We start from the raw sequence: 12,438 nt of genomic DNA, 5'->3' as shown, positions 1-12,438 counted from the left end.
AAATCCATTTGAAAAATATAGCACTCTTTAAATATAAAAATACCTTATATAGCAAATGTGTCTTGTGGCATGTGCGCACCACTGACATGTGTACACTTTGAAGGAGTGTGTGTTTTTTATTCTGTATGAAATAAATCTAAAAAAATACATTTAATCCGAATGAAGGAGAGAGTATGTGTTTTTTTTCTTAACAAAATAAATGTAATCCGAATTGTGTACGTAGGACTCAACGCATGTTCGGAGTTCATCAATAAAAAAGGATAGCTCAGCGGTGCCCAAGCTTCCTTGCAACGTATAACGGGTGAGTCACTTTAATGTAAATAAAAACAAATGATTCATTATGTATGTAACTCACCGTTGCGCCATTTCAATGACTAGTGGGAGCCGTGCACTTAAAAAAAAACAATCCAACCCACCAGCAGCTTATTTGAAGTTGAAAAGCTCCTCGTTGATGACAAAAATTGTTATCATGGGACAAATGTGATGAAGTGCATAAATGACAAGATTGAGTGACAGGAGAAAGCTGCAGGCTTTTCTGACTTACGCACACAGTAGAATATGGCCCTTTGGCCAAACTGTACTACTTTCCCAACATACAAAGCTCTCAGTGCCTTAAGACTAAAAAACATTATTGGGTGTTTGACACAATTTTTTTTCTTATTTGTGTCCATAATTACACTAAACTGTACAATGATATTTACTACATATTGTTTTATGAATTCTGCGATTGGCTGGCAACCAGTTCAGGTTGTACCTTGCCTCCTGCCCGATGACAGCTGGGATAAGCTCCAGCACGCCCGCGACCCTAGTGAGGAGAAGCGGCTCAGAAAATGGATGGATGGATGAATAATATTAAGTTTCAATATTTTATATGTAAAAAAATGCTAAATAAAATATTAACTTGAAATATTTTATATGTAAAAAATGCAAATGTACTTGTTTTATTTAAAAACAAACTTAATACAAAAACACGCAAAAGACGTATTAGTTGTAGCAATAGCTACGTAACTCCACCATACTCAGCTTCCTGCATTATGTGACTATCGATCGTCATGAAAATGTGAGTAGTTCTACTTTTAGTTTTATGATACAGTGGTTAATGTGTGCCACTTGTAAATGTTCAAATGTTACTTAAAAGATTTTGTCAGCAAACTTCAACCCAAACTTCATGGGGGTCAAGTTATTCCAACATTGCAGGGACAAATCCCATAAGACTTTCAATTAGTGAGCATCTTGACTTTGCTTTTTAAATTGAAATTTGAATTTAAACAGTAAAAAATGGAAAAGACATTTTGAAAATGTAGATTGCAAAAACACACAATGTAAAAAATTAATAAATAACCTTGTTATAACCGTGTTACCTCATTGGACCACTGCTGCTCAAGTATGGTGTGCACGCCATCTCCATCTTTTCTTTGTCTATTCAAAGACAAGTTAAAACGTGTTCATACCGTGTGTTCATTTTGAAAATGACACTAAAAAGTTTCAACTCTCACAAAGCATCATGGACAGCGTCATCCTTGGGGGTTCCATCCTGAACCACTTTGGCCGCTGATCGATCCTGAACACGCACGCACACACAAATAAAATAAATTGAATTAACGTCCTCGCCCGAGCACCGGTGACGCCACCACACGTTTTTCTTCATTTTGTTCTTTTCCTCCCCCACACACAATACACTTGAGCGCCGCGTTGTCGTCGCCATGATAACGTGCATCCGGTTGCGTTGACGGTGACCCTTTTTCTGGTTCCGCCTCGCCGACAGCGTTGATTTGACAAGATAAAAGCCCAGTGATCGTAAAAGGCGGGATGCGGTGGTATCGGAATACAAGTCGTGTAGTGTTCTCTGTCTGACCCGAGATATGGCAATATTGTATGTCAGTCTGTGCAATCGGGAAAGACCAAATTTGTCTTGTAGTCTGATCCAGGCATTAGTCAGTAACCTCCTTCAAATTACATCGTCTGGACAAAATGTAATCCACCTGCGTGCTTCGACCGCCGCTCTTGTAGGTCACTGTTCCTGCCTCTTCCGGAAGAAAGTGTTCACCACAGCCATTTCCATCTTTTTTGCAAAGTCTACCACCATCTGTCCTTCGAGGTTGTTTTCCTGGATGTCAAACTTACCCATCACTTCATCATCACCCGTTTCATTCACCAGCATGTCCATTACAATCTGCACCAATCACGACACTCTACTCTACTCCATTTCTCTTCCCATCTACACCATGGTAAAATAATTTAAACGCCCCTAAACTTCTAGCCTTACTGCCTTTCCACCTGGACATACAATATATCAACCTTTCTCCTGATCATCTTGGCAACCAACTCTCGAGCTTTTCCTGTCATAGTCCCAACATTCAAAGTTCCCACATTCAGTTCGAGACTGCGCACTTTCCGCTTTCTGCATAAGAACCCGCTTTCCACCTCTCCATCTTCTATATAAACACACACACACACACACACACACACACACACACAGTGGGTATTCAGACCCCCTTACATTTTTCACTCTATTGCAGCCATTTGCTAAAATCATTTAAGTTCACTTTTCCACATTAATGTACACACAGCACCCCATATTGCCAGAAAAAAAAAACAATTGTTGAAATTTTTGCAGATGTATTAAAGAAAAACTGAAATATCACATAGCCATAAGTATTCAGACCCTCAGTATTTAGTAGAAGCACCTTTTGACCTAATACAGCCATGAGTCTTTTAGGGAATGATGCAAACGGTTTTTCACACCTGGATTTGGGGAACCTCTGCCATTCCTCCTTGCAGATCCTCTTCAGTTCTGTCAGGTTGGATGGTGCCTTGCAGATCCTCTTCAGTTCTGTCAGGTTGGATGGTGAACGTTGGTGCACAGTCATTTTCAGGTCTCTCCAGAGATTCTCAGTTGGGTTTAAGTCTGGGCTCTGGCTGGGCCATCTAAGTCAGTTCTGTCAGGTTGGATGGTGAACGTTGGTGCACAGTCATTTTCAGGTCTGCAGAGATTCTCAGTTGGGTTTAAGTCTGGGCTCTGGCTGGGCCATCTAAGTCAGTTCTGTCAGGTTGGATGGTGAACGTTGGTGCACAGTCATTTTCAGGTCTCTCCAGAGATTCTCAGTTGGGTTTAAGTCTGGGCTCTGGCTGGGCCATCTAAGTCGTCACGTAGTTGTTCTAAAGCCACTCCTTCGGCATTTCAGCTGTGTGCTTAGAGTCATTGTCGTTGGAAGGTGAACCATCGGCCCAGTCGGAGGTCCTGCACTCTGGAGAAGGTTTTCGTTCAGGATATCCCTGTACGTGGCCGCATTCATCTTTCCTTCAATTGCAACCAGTCGTCCTGCCCCTGCAGCTGAAAAACACCCCCACAGCATGATGCTGCCACCACCATGCTTCACTGATGGGACTGTATTGGACGGGTGATGAGCCGTGCCTGGTTTTCTCCACACATACCGCTTAGAATTAAGGCCAAAAAGTTCTATCTTGGAGGCCAAAAAGTTCTATCTTGGTCACATCAGACCAGAGAAGAGGCTTCCGTCTGTCTAATCTGCCATAAAGCCCAGACTGGTGGAGGGCTGCAGTGATGGTTGACTTTCGAGAACCTTCTCCCATCTCCCGACTGCATCTCGAGCTCTGCCACAGTGATCTTTGGGTTCTTCTTTACCCCTCACACCAAGGCTCTTCTCCCCCGATTGCTCAGTTTGGCCAGCTCTAGGAAGGGGTCTGGTCCTCCCAAACGTCTTCCATTTAAGGATTATGGAGGCCACTGTGCTCTTAGGAACCTTAAGTGCAACAGATTTTTTTTTCTAACTCTGGCCAGATCTGTGCCTTGCCACAATTCTGTCTCTGAGCTCTTCAGGCAGTTCCTTTGACCTCATGATTGACATTTGCTCTGACATGCACTGAGCTGTTAGGTCTTATATAGACAGGTGTGTGGCTTTCCTAATCAAGTCCAATCAGTCTAATCAAACACAGCTGGACTCCAATGAATGAAGAACCATTTTAAGGATGATCAGAAGAAATGTGGCTGTGTGATATTTCTTTCATCCATCCATCCATCCATCCATCCTGAGCCGCTTCTCCTCACAAGGGTCGCGGGCGTGCTGGAGCCTATCCCAGCTATCATTGGGCAGGAGGCGGGCTACACCCTACACCCTGCCAATCGCAGGGCACACATAAACATCCATTCGCACTCACATTCACACCTACGGGCAATTTAGTGTCTTCAATAAACCTACCACACGTTTTTGGGATGTGGGAGAAACCAGAGTGCCCGGAGAAAACCCACGCAGGCACGGGGAGAACATGCAAACTCCACACAGGTGGGGCCGGGGATTGAACCGTGAGGCAGACGCTCTCACCTGTCGGCCCGAATTAACTCGTCAAGTAGAATCAATATATTCCCTACCGTTGACGAGTTTTCAAATACGTTTTTTTCACGGGATTGGCAGCAGGAGAGTGCGATGTAATTCTTCACTTCCTACTGAAAACCACCAGCAGAGGGCAGCGTTGCACCATTTTACATTTGACAACCAACCCTCTCAGCCTTGATCGTGTGCACACAGCAGTGTTTGCGGGCCAAAAATGGCGGCACGTACAGGCTGAAGATGGACAAGCTGAAGCATTTTTTACACTCGAAAACAAAACTATGTATAGTATTCGCAGTGTCTGTATTGTAACAATTGTGTGTTTGTATCAGATATATCAGAATCATCTTTATATATATGTACAATTGAGGTCTTGTATGACAAGGACCAAGTCAACAGCCACGAAACAACATGAAGCGTCATGACTGACGTGCATTCCGGTGAGTTCTCGTCACTCACAGCACATTATATAGCTAAGTACATGATTATCTTGCTATCGAGGTTTCTGTTGCATAAATGCTGCTTTTCACAAAAAGCTAATTAGCTCCATTTTCTCTGAGACATGACCAGTGATGCCGGTAAAGCGTTACTCCAGAAATCCGCCATTTTGAGAAACAAGCGAAGAAACACGTTACTTTCCCCGGGAAAGTCGTCAGACTACAGTTACTTCAAACCATCAGTAGTTACTTTCGCATCGTCAATGTCTCACTAAATATTCATTTGTAGTTTGTTATTTGAACAAAGCTTTCAACTGGGCAGCAGCATTTAACCGACACCGTTCTTTTCTACAAATGGAAGAAAGCGATTGGGAAGCGATTGTTTATTACACAATGCACAGTGCGTGTAGTACCATAAAAGGAAATGAACGATTTCACTGTCGCCACACTATTTTTGTTATTTTGACTAGTATAAACTATTTCATTGTTACTTTATTTACACACTAAGAAATTTTATCTGGTGTTAAATGTGAATACATTGAGGGTTAATTATTCATACCAAGTGTGCGAACATCCATCGGTCATGGAGGGTAAGGACTGACTCACTGAAGAACTTCCAATACTTAGCTTGAATAATATTGACAGTGAAAAGTGAGAAATCTCAACTTCGTCTGTGAGCTGGTTGAACGCGCTGCACGGCTGACGTCACGTAGTAAGAACAAATGTTTTCTCGGTCTTCGCATCAAAATGGGAGCAATGGTCTTCCTCTCACGTTTACGTACACGCACGCACATAGTTGGCTTTAGACCACAATCCGCAGTGTACCGAGAATGGTGTTGTTTTTACGTTTAGTTACTTAACTGTATTCTGTTTTCATGTCTCAAGTCTGCACTAAGTTGCTGATTTATTGTGACTTCAACACTAATATTTAAGTTATTGTATCCTCCTGTAACTTGTCCCATACATTACCAAGTCAGGGTTACGGTTAACGCAATGCTTTTTTTGTACTGTGGATAAGTGATATTCCTGCCACTTGACAGCTGCTGAAAGTCACTAAAAAGTTCTTTTTTCTAACTTAGTTACTTTAGAAATCAAGTAATAAGTAAAGTAACGAAGTTACTTTTAAGCTCAATCAAGCTCAATCAGTAAAGTAACTAAGTGCCTTTTTCAAGGTAGCTGTGGCAACACTGGACATGACCAAAAAATTTTTCACTGGACATGAACTAAAAAATGGAAAAAGGTAGGATCACGCTTGTTTTCCTGGTGAAGAGTCCATTCTTTAATTTGGTATAATTTGGATGTACATAACCATAGATATCCTGTATGCCTGGAAAGATCGGTCAAAAAACCTCAAAAATGGCTGGTACTATGGGGTCGTATTTTCTGAAAATGGCTGTCACTGAAGAGTTAAAATTAGTGACAGCAGTTAAATTTCCTTTTATGTGTGAAAAAGTGGAAGCAGGAACTGAACAATTTTGCTTTTATTTGACTTCTATATCCAAACGTCTGGATGGTAAATGACTCACCTTTCCAGCAGAGAGCAGCTCGACATTACAAATGGGTTTCTTACCCCTGTGGAAGAAAAAGACAAAACACCACTTGGCAGGCAATGTCTGATACCAAACAAAGACCTCTGGTGGACGGATGACGGCATCTCACATGTTACTGGCCCTCGACTCGCTGGTCCGGACCGTGTCAATAATGTTCAAGACCTGCGTGTCCTGACATCTTGCCCTCATGCATTTCCTTTTCCTGTCATGCACAGTCCTTATAGTATCACTATAAGGCGAGGCCTTAAGAGTTTTCCTCATTACATCAAAACAGACTTTCCATTGAACTTCATATTGATTGTATGAAGTAGATGTTATTGTTAGAAATCTATATTGGTCAAGCTCCCACACTTTTTAAAAATAAATTAAGTACAGGCAGACAGGTGCACTTGCTGACAGGGTGGAAATTTGTGGGTAATTTAATGAGCACATGGTGGACCTTCACTTAGCAACATGATTCAGTTAGTAAGCCAACTGCACTGTTTAATATCCATCCATCCATTTTCTGTACCGCTTCTCCTCACGTGGGTCACGGGCGTGCTGGAGCCTATCCCAGCTGACTTGGCGAGAGGCGGTGTACACCCTGAACTGGTCGCCAGCCATTCGCAGGGCTCATAGAAACAAACAACAATTCACTCACATTCACACCGACGGGGAATTTAGAGTCTTCAATTAACTTACCATGCAAATGTTCATTGTAATGTCGCTACCTTTAAGAGGCGGTTACCCCATAGTGTCAGGGTGGACAGCAATTTCAGGGACAGATGTAAAATGTTCAATATAATTGAAAATAGAATATACATGAGCAAATAGACCCATTTTATATATATTTAAAACAAAAAACAGACAATAAATCATGTTATAAAATGTTTGGTTTAGTCTCATTTAGAGGTTCAACAATTAATTAACTATTTTGATAATGGATGAATTGTTTAGCGACATTATACTCAACATAGTCCAAATACTTGGAATTTAAGCCTCACAACAGTAAATATTCTTAGATTTCGGTAGTCCTCAATGAAAGCACACTGCTTATATTTGTGTTTAATTAAAATAAGACATTTGAAAACATCTAACTTTGAGTTTGTTACTGCATTTTCTGCCTGCTCAATTGAAATAATGTCCTGTTTTTTAATAAAGGGATGGAAATTGAAAAAAATATTTTTGTAATCCGATTTATTGAAAAAAATGACGGCTTAATCAGATTATTAAAATACTCATTTGTTGCATCTCCAGTCTCACACTTATTTTACTTATTTTACTGGTATGTGTGCTAGTAGACATTCCAACAGCTTCTTCCCTCTTGCGATCAACTTCTTAAAACACCTAACCTATAATTCCATTACAATTCCATTACAACAAGCTGGCAATTTTTTGACTTGAGTTCGTTGTCACATTTCTGTGGAGCCAATTATGTATTACTCGTGCACTCACTGTAGTTGTCTCGCCATGCTGCACTATTTGCATATACTGGCCACTCATGCCAGAGTAGCATCTGCTCCATTTGCACATTGATTGAGGAGTATCTGTAACATTTGCACAACCAACATTGTCCCAGATGATCGCACTACTCGTCACTTTAAACCGCATACACTCCTTGAAGTCTCACCGCCCTTTCACAATGGTCATTGCACCGGACTATTGCAATATTAGTCGTTCGAACTGCTCTAAGTGCTAGAGGACTCTGCATCTTTTTGCACAATTGTTTTTTGTCAATGTCTTGATGTCCCCAAAGTGTTCTGTAAATTGACTGTCTGTTGTACTAGAGCGGCTCCAACTACCGGAGACAAATTCCTTGTGTGTTTTGGACATACTTGGCAAATAAAGATGATTCTGATTCTGAAATGTTTGAGCATGTTTGTCTGTCTAATAAGACCTCAGTGTTTCATTATTCCGCTGCATTTTATGACTGCTGATGATGATGATGAAGACACTTCATATAGTGATATTGTCCCATTTATGGGTGGGTTAGTTGTCAAGGTTTGAGGAAAGGGCTGGGTTAGGGGTTCAGGTCGCTTGCCTTCTTTCACAGCCGAGGCGAATCCACAGGCCGGTCCACCGGCTGACGGAGGCAAGACAAGCCTTGATGATGGGACGAATTAGTTGAGAAGAAAGCACAGGGCTCCCACTAATTACAACAACTGCATTCATCATCATCATTCAGGGACATCATCATCTTTGTGAAGAGACTGATCATGTTAGTGATTTCTCACCATAATTGTCAAACATGATTTAACAACGAAGTAAACAGGAAACATCAATCTGGAGCACTTTAGGTTCAGGCACGACTCCAGGATTTTTTCTCTCCTGGGGCAAAGGGGGGGCTTGACCGATACGAGGGGGTGCTGTGAAAATAATCTATATTCATGACTTGTTACTTTCGTCTTTTTTTTTTTTTTTTTTAAATAAAATCATCTACGATGCACAGCACGAGCATGTTCAATACATTTTATTTTATAATATATAAAATATTTTTTTACTTAAATAAATGAATAAATATTTGAAAATATAAAATAATCCTGGAGGGGCTTAACTGGGGCTGCACAGCTTTCTGATGGGGCTCTAGCACCCACTAGCCTCGGTTTAGCACCGTCCCAGTTTAGCGTCTATCAAATCTCTGCGTCTTTCCTACACCCCTCAGTGTGGTGGCCTTGGCTGTCAAGTCTTTATTTTCGTCGATAGACTTTTCGGGGCAGTCGATGCAAGTATTAGTATTTACAAATGATCACTTCCTTCATAGGAAATCACAATGTCCCATCACTGGTGAGCTTTTTAGAACAGGCTTTTGAGCTCATGTGCTTCTTGGGGGCTACCTGTTGGTGACTCCTGATTTAGAGGTTAGGATTGTTAGGATTGGTTCAGTTTTGGTTCAGTTTATCGTTGGATCAAGACCAGGTGTTTGGGTTGGGGATAAAAGTTTAGCAAGTAGGATTTGGGTTCGGGAGCCGGCACGGTGACCGACTGGTTAGCACAACTGCCTCACAATTCTGGGGACCGGGGTTCAAATCCCAGCCCCGCCTGTGTGGAGTTTGCATGTTCTCCCCGTGCCTGGGTGGGTTTTCTCCGGGTGTTCCGGTTTCCTCCCACATCCCAAAAACATGCGTGGTAGGTTGATTGAAGACTAAGTTTCCAGCAGGAAATGGATGGATGGATGGATTTGGATGGCGCAATGACAGTCTCGCATGGAGACATCTCTAGGCAGAAAAGGATGATGCGTAATAGCAGTGATCCGTGCATGACTGGATCATTGTCACTGTTCTTAGCCGACCGGACACTCTGTTTGGTAACAGATAATGTACGTGAGTATCCTTATCAAATACAGAAGGAGCTGGTGATAACCGCTGGTGACTTAAATATGTCTGCGGACCTCATTATGTGTGTGCCTGTGCCCTGATCAAATTCACCAAAATCGTGTTAGACCAACGGTCTAAATTTTGCCAAGATTTAGCCGTGTTCTGAGCAGGCGTGTTTAGCCTGACTTTCTGCCACCAAATTGTCACTCCACCAGGCACATCTCAAAGGACACACCCGCGCTCCACCGGAACACCAAGGTCGGCGCAGATTGGTTCGCCAAATTTACAAAGATGTGCAGCTTGTCATGGGCTTGCACAAAAATCTGAATCCACCGGCATTTGCACTGTGCTGCAGATGTGCTGTCTATGACAATAGAGTCTTTAGTGTTGTCACTTTCAAAAACTGTTACACTTACCTGTAGATGAACACAACAAGTGCCACGAACAAGAGCACACAAACAGGAGGGATGATGTAGTTCAGCAACCGTTCTGTGGGGTCAACAGACAGAACATTAGGTATTGTAGTATCTTAGGAGTTAGTGGAGTCAGACGCTGTCCCTTGGTCAGTTTTTTGCTTTGCGTCGCAAACCAGAATTTGAGTTACAATTGCGCTTCAGAAACACTTGAGTGAAAGAAAGGAGAGCAACAATCACTTATGCACTTTCAGCCGTTTATTGAAGGGTGCTAACAGTCACACACAAATGCAAAATGAGAACGTTTGCAAGGAGTAACTCCAGCTACTCACGTTACTCACTTGGGCCCACCCCCTTAAGTTACCTGTCAAACACATGAATACTATACACAATCTGTTTATTTCTTTACATCTATATTATGTTTTATTATGCTTTTATGTAATAGAGTGAACTCTCGCATATTCACTGTTCGGCATGTGCAAATTTGGCAAATCGCAGATTTTCTTTGGGTGGGTGTGCCTGTGCCCCGATCAAATGCTCCGTTATTTGTCGAAAAACGACCATATTCGCTGGTTTTGTGCTTTTCCCAAGGAACTACATGTGCATCTCAGTAAAATAGCATATAGGAGGATTGTTCATTGTAATTCCAAAGGTGAAACTTATGAATTATACAGATACATTCAACACAAGAAAATAATTTTCAGAAAGCCAAATTCAACCTCCTTTCCACATTAAAATCTTTTTGAATGTTTCTTTTGTAACATTCTAACTAGCTCTGAGCTAAAATCAATAATCATCATCATAATAAAAATCATAAAATTGTACCGGCTCTATATATGAGTTTTGGAATGAACTAAAGAAATACATTTTTACAGTTTTCTAATTCTAATTTACGGAGTAGTTTTAAAGCAACACATTTTTACATTTAGGTGACTATTTTTGTGAAGAAAAACTACTTTTACCGTAACATTGCACTACATTGTCCTCGCTGCTTTTATTTGAATCTATTATTGATTACACGATTTATTTGGTTGTTTTACCAATCCAACGTAACCACTAGCGACAACTGAATCTGTTTTTCACCAATCAAGTGGAGTCGGCAGTTACATGACCACACAAAAGTCTTCCCAGCCGCACACAGATGCAGTTTTCAAAATGATTAATTTATGTGAAGCATGGGAGAAACAACGGCGTGTATTCTTATTTTATACTTTTGTCTATTTGACCTTCATTCGCTAATAATAATAATTATTCGGAAATTACCAGTTATTCAAGACTATTCGTTTTTGTTCACTGAAGTAATTATTTGGAGGACTACTTTTTGCTTTTACTCGTCATATTAATACAAAGTAACATTAGTCTCGAGTACTTCAAGAATTCTGGCTACTCTACCCACCTTTGGTGTCCTGGTTACCTCTGACTATGGGAGCATCTAAAGAAGTCAATAAATGAATAATACATTTTTAATCATAATCATCCAACCATCCATCCATTTTCTCAGCCGCTTCTCCTCACAAGGGTTGTGGGCGTGCTAGAGCCTATCCCAGCTATCATCGGGCAGGAGGCGAGAACATGCAAACTCCACACAGGAGGGGCCGGGGATTGAACCCCGGTCCTCAGAACTGTGAGACAGACGCTCTAACCAGTAGCTCACTGTGGCACCTAATGATAATCAAATAATAATAATAAATGTTACTTAATTTAAAGCAAACCAATTACGAATTATTAATTTATATTATCTGATAATTGTATATACTTTTAGTATACTAGTAAAATGTTGACTGAGCGGAAGAGATTTTTAAATAAAATTTTTATAATTTAACTCAATTTTAAACAAGTAAAATGAAAAAGAGTAAATGTATTAATTGGGAAGGTAATTTAATATACATTTATATGTATATCCATGAGTCACTGATGGTGTAGTGGTACACTCGCCTGACTTTGGTACAGGCAGCGTGGGTTCAGTTCCCACTCAGTGACGGTGTGAATGTGAGTGTGAATGGTTGTCTGTGTCTATATGTGCCCTGTGACTGACTGGCGACCAGTTCAGGGTGTAGTCCGCCTTTCGCCCGAAGTCAGCTGGGATAGGCTCCAGCGTCCCACAACCCTAACCAGGATAAGCGGTGTTGAAAATGGATGTATATCCATCCATCCATCCATTTTCTGTGCCGCTTCTCCTCACTAGGGTCGTGGACATGCGGGAGCCTATCCCAGCTATCATCGGGCAGGAGGCGGGGTACACCCCGAACTGGTTGCCTGCCAATCGCAGGGCACATACAAACAAACAACCATTTGCACTCACAGTCACACCTACGGGCAATTTAGAGTCTCCAATTAATGCATGTTTTTGGGATGTGGGAGGAAACCGGAGTGCCCGGAGAAAACCCACACAGGCA

At 41.5% G+C, this 12,438-nt stretch overlaps 1 protein-coding gene across 15 annotated transcripts in view; it reads right to left on the bottom strand.

Moving 5' to 3' along the window:
- Positions 1-12,438, bottom strand: part of LOC133401306 (B-cell receptor CD22-like) — a 53,456-nt gene that overhangs the window by 29,191 nt on the left and 11,827 nt on the right. For 2 of the 15 annotated variants that reach the window (XM_061674134.1, XM_061674132.1), the window contains exons 10-13: positions 11,439-11,474; positions 10,046-10,118; positions 6,446-6,565; positions 6,313-6,358 (exon numbers count right to left, since the gene is read on the bottom strand). In XM_061674134.1, coding sequence (XP_061530118.1) covers positions 6,313-6,358; positions 6,446-6,565; positions 10,046-10,118; positions 11,439-11,474 — 275 coding nt within the window. Of the gene's footprint in view, positions 1-754; positions 806-1,342; positions 1,420-1,496; positions 1,562-2,745; positions 6,359-6,445; positions 6,566-10,045; positions 10,119-11,438; positions 11,475-12,438 lie in introns of those variants that run through there. The other 13 variants (XM_061674136.1, XM_061674133.1, XM_061674122.1 and 10 more) reach the window with 12 other exon arrangements.

Source organism: Phycodurus eques, chromosome 4, assembly GCF_024500275.1.
Source record: "Phycodurus eques isolate BA_2022a chromosome 4, UOR_Pequ_1.1, whole genome shotgun sequence".
Classification (NCBI taxonomy): domain Eukaryota; kingdom Metazoa; phylum Chordata; class Actinopteri; order Syngnathiformes; family Syngnathidae; genus Phycodurus; species Phycodurus eques.
The sequence above is the reverse complement of the archived record's forward strand: the minus strand, read 5'-3'. Positions and strand labels throughout refer to the sequence as shown.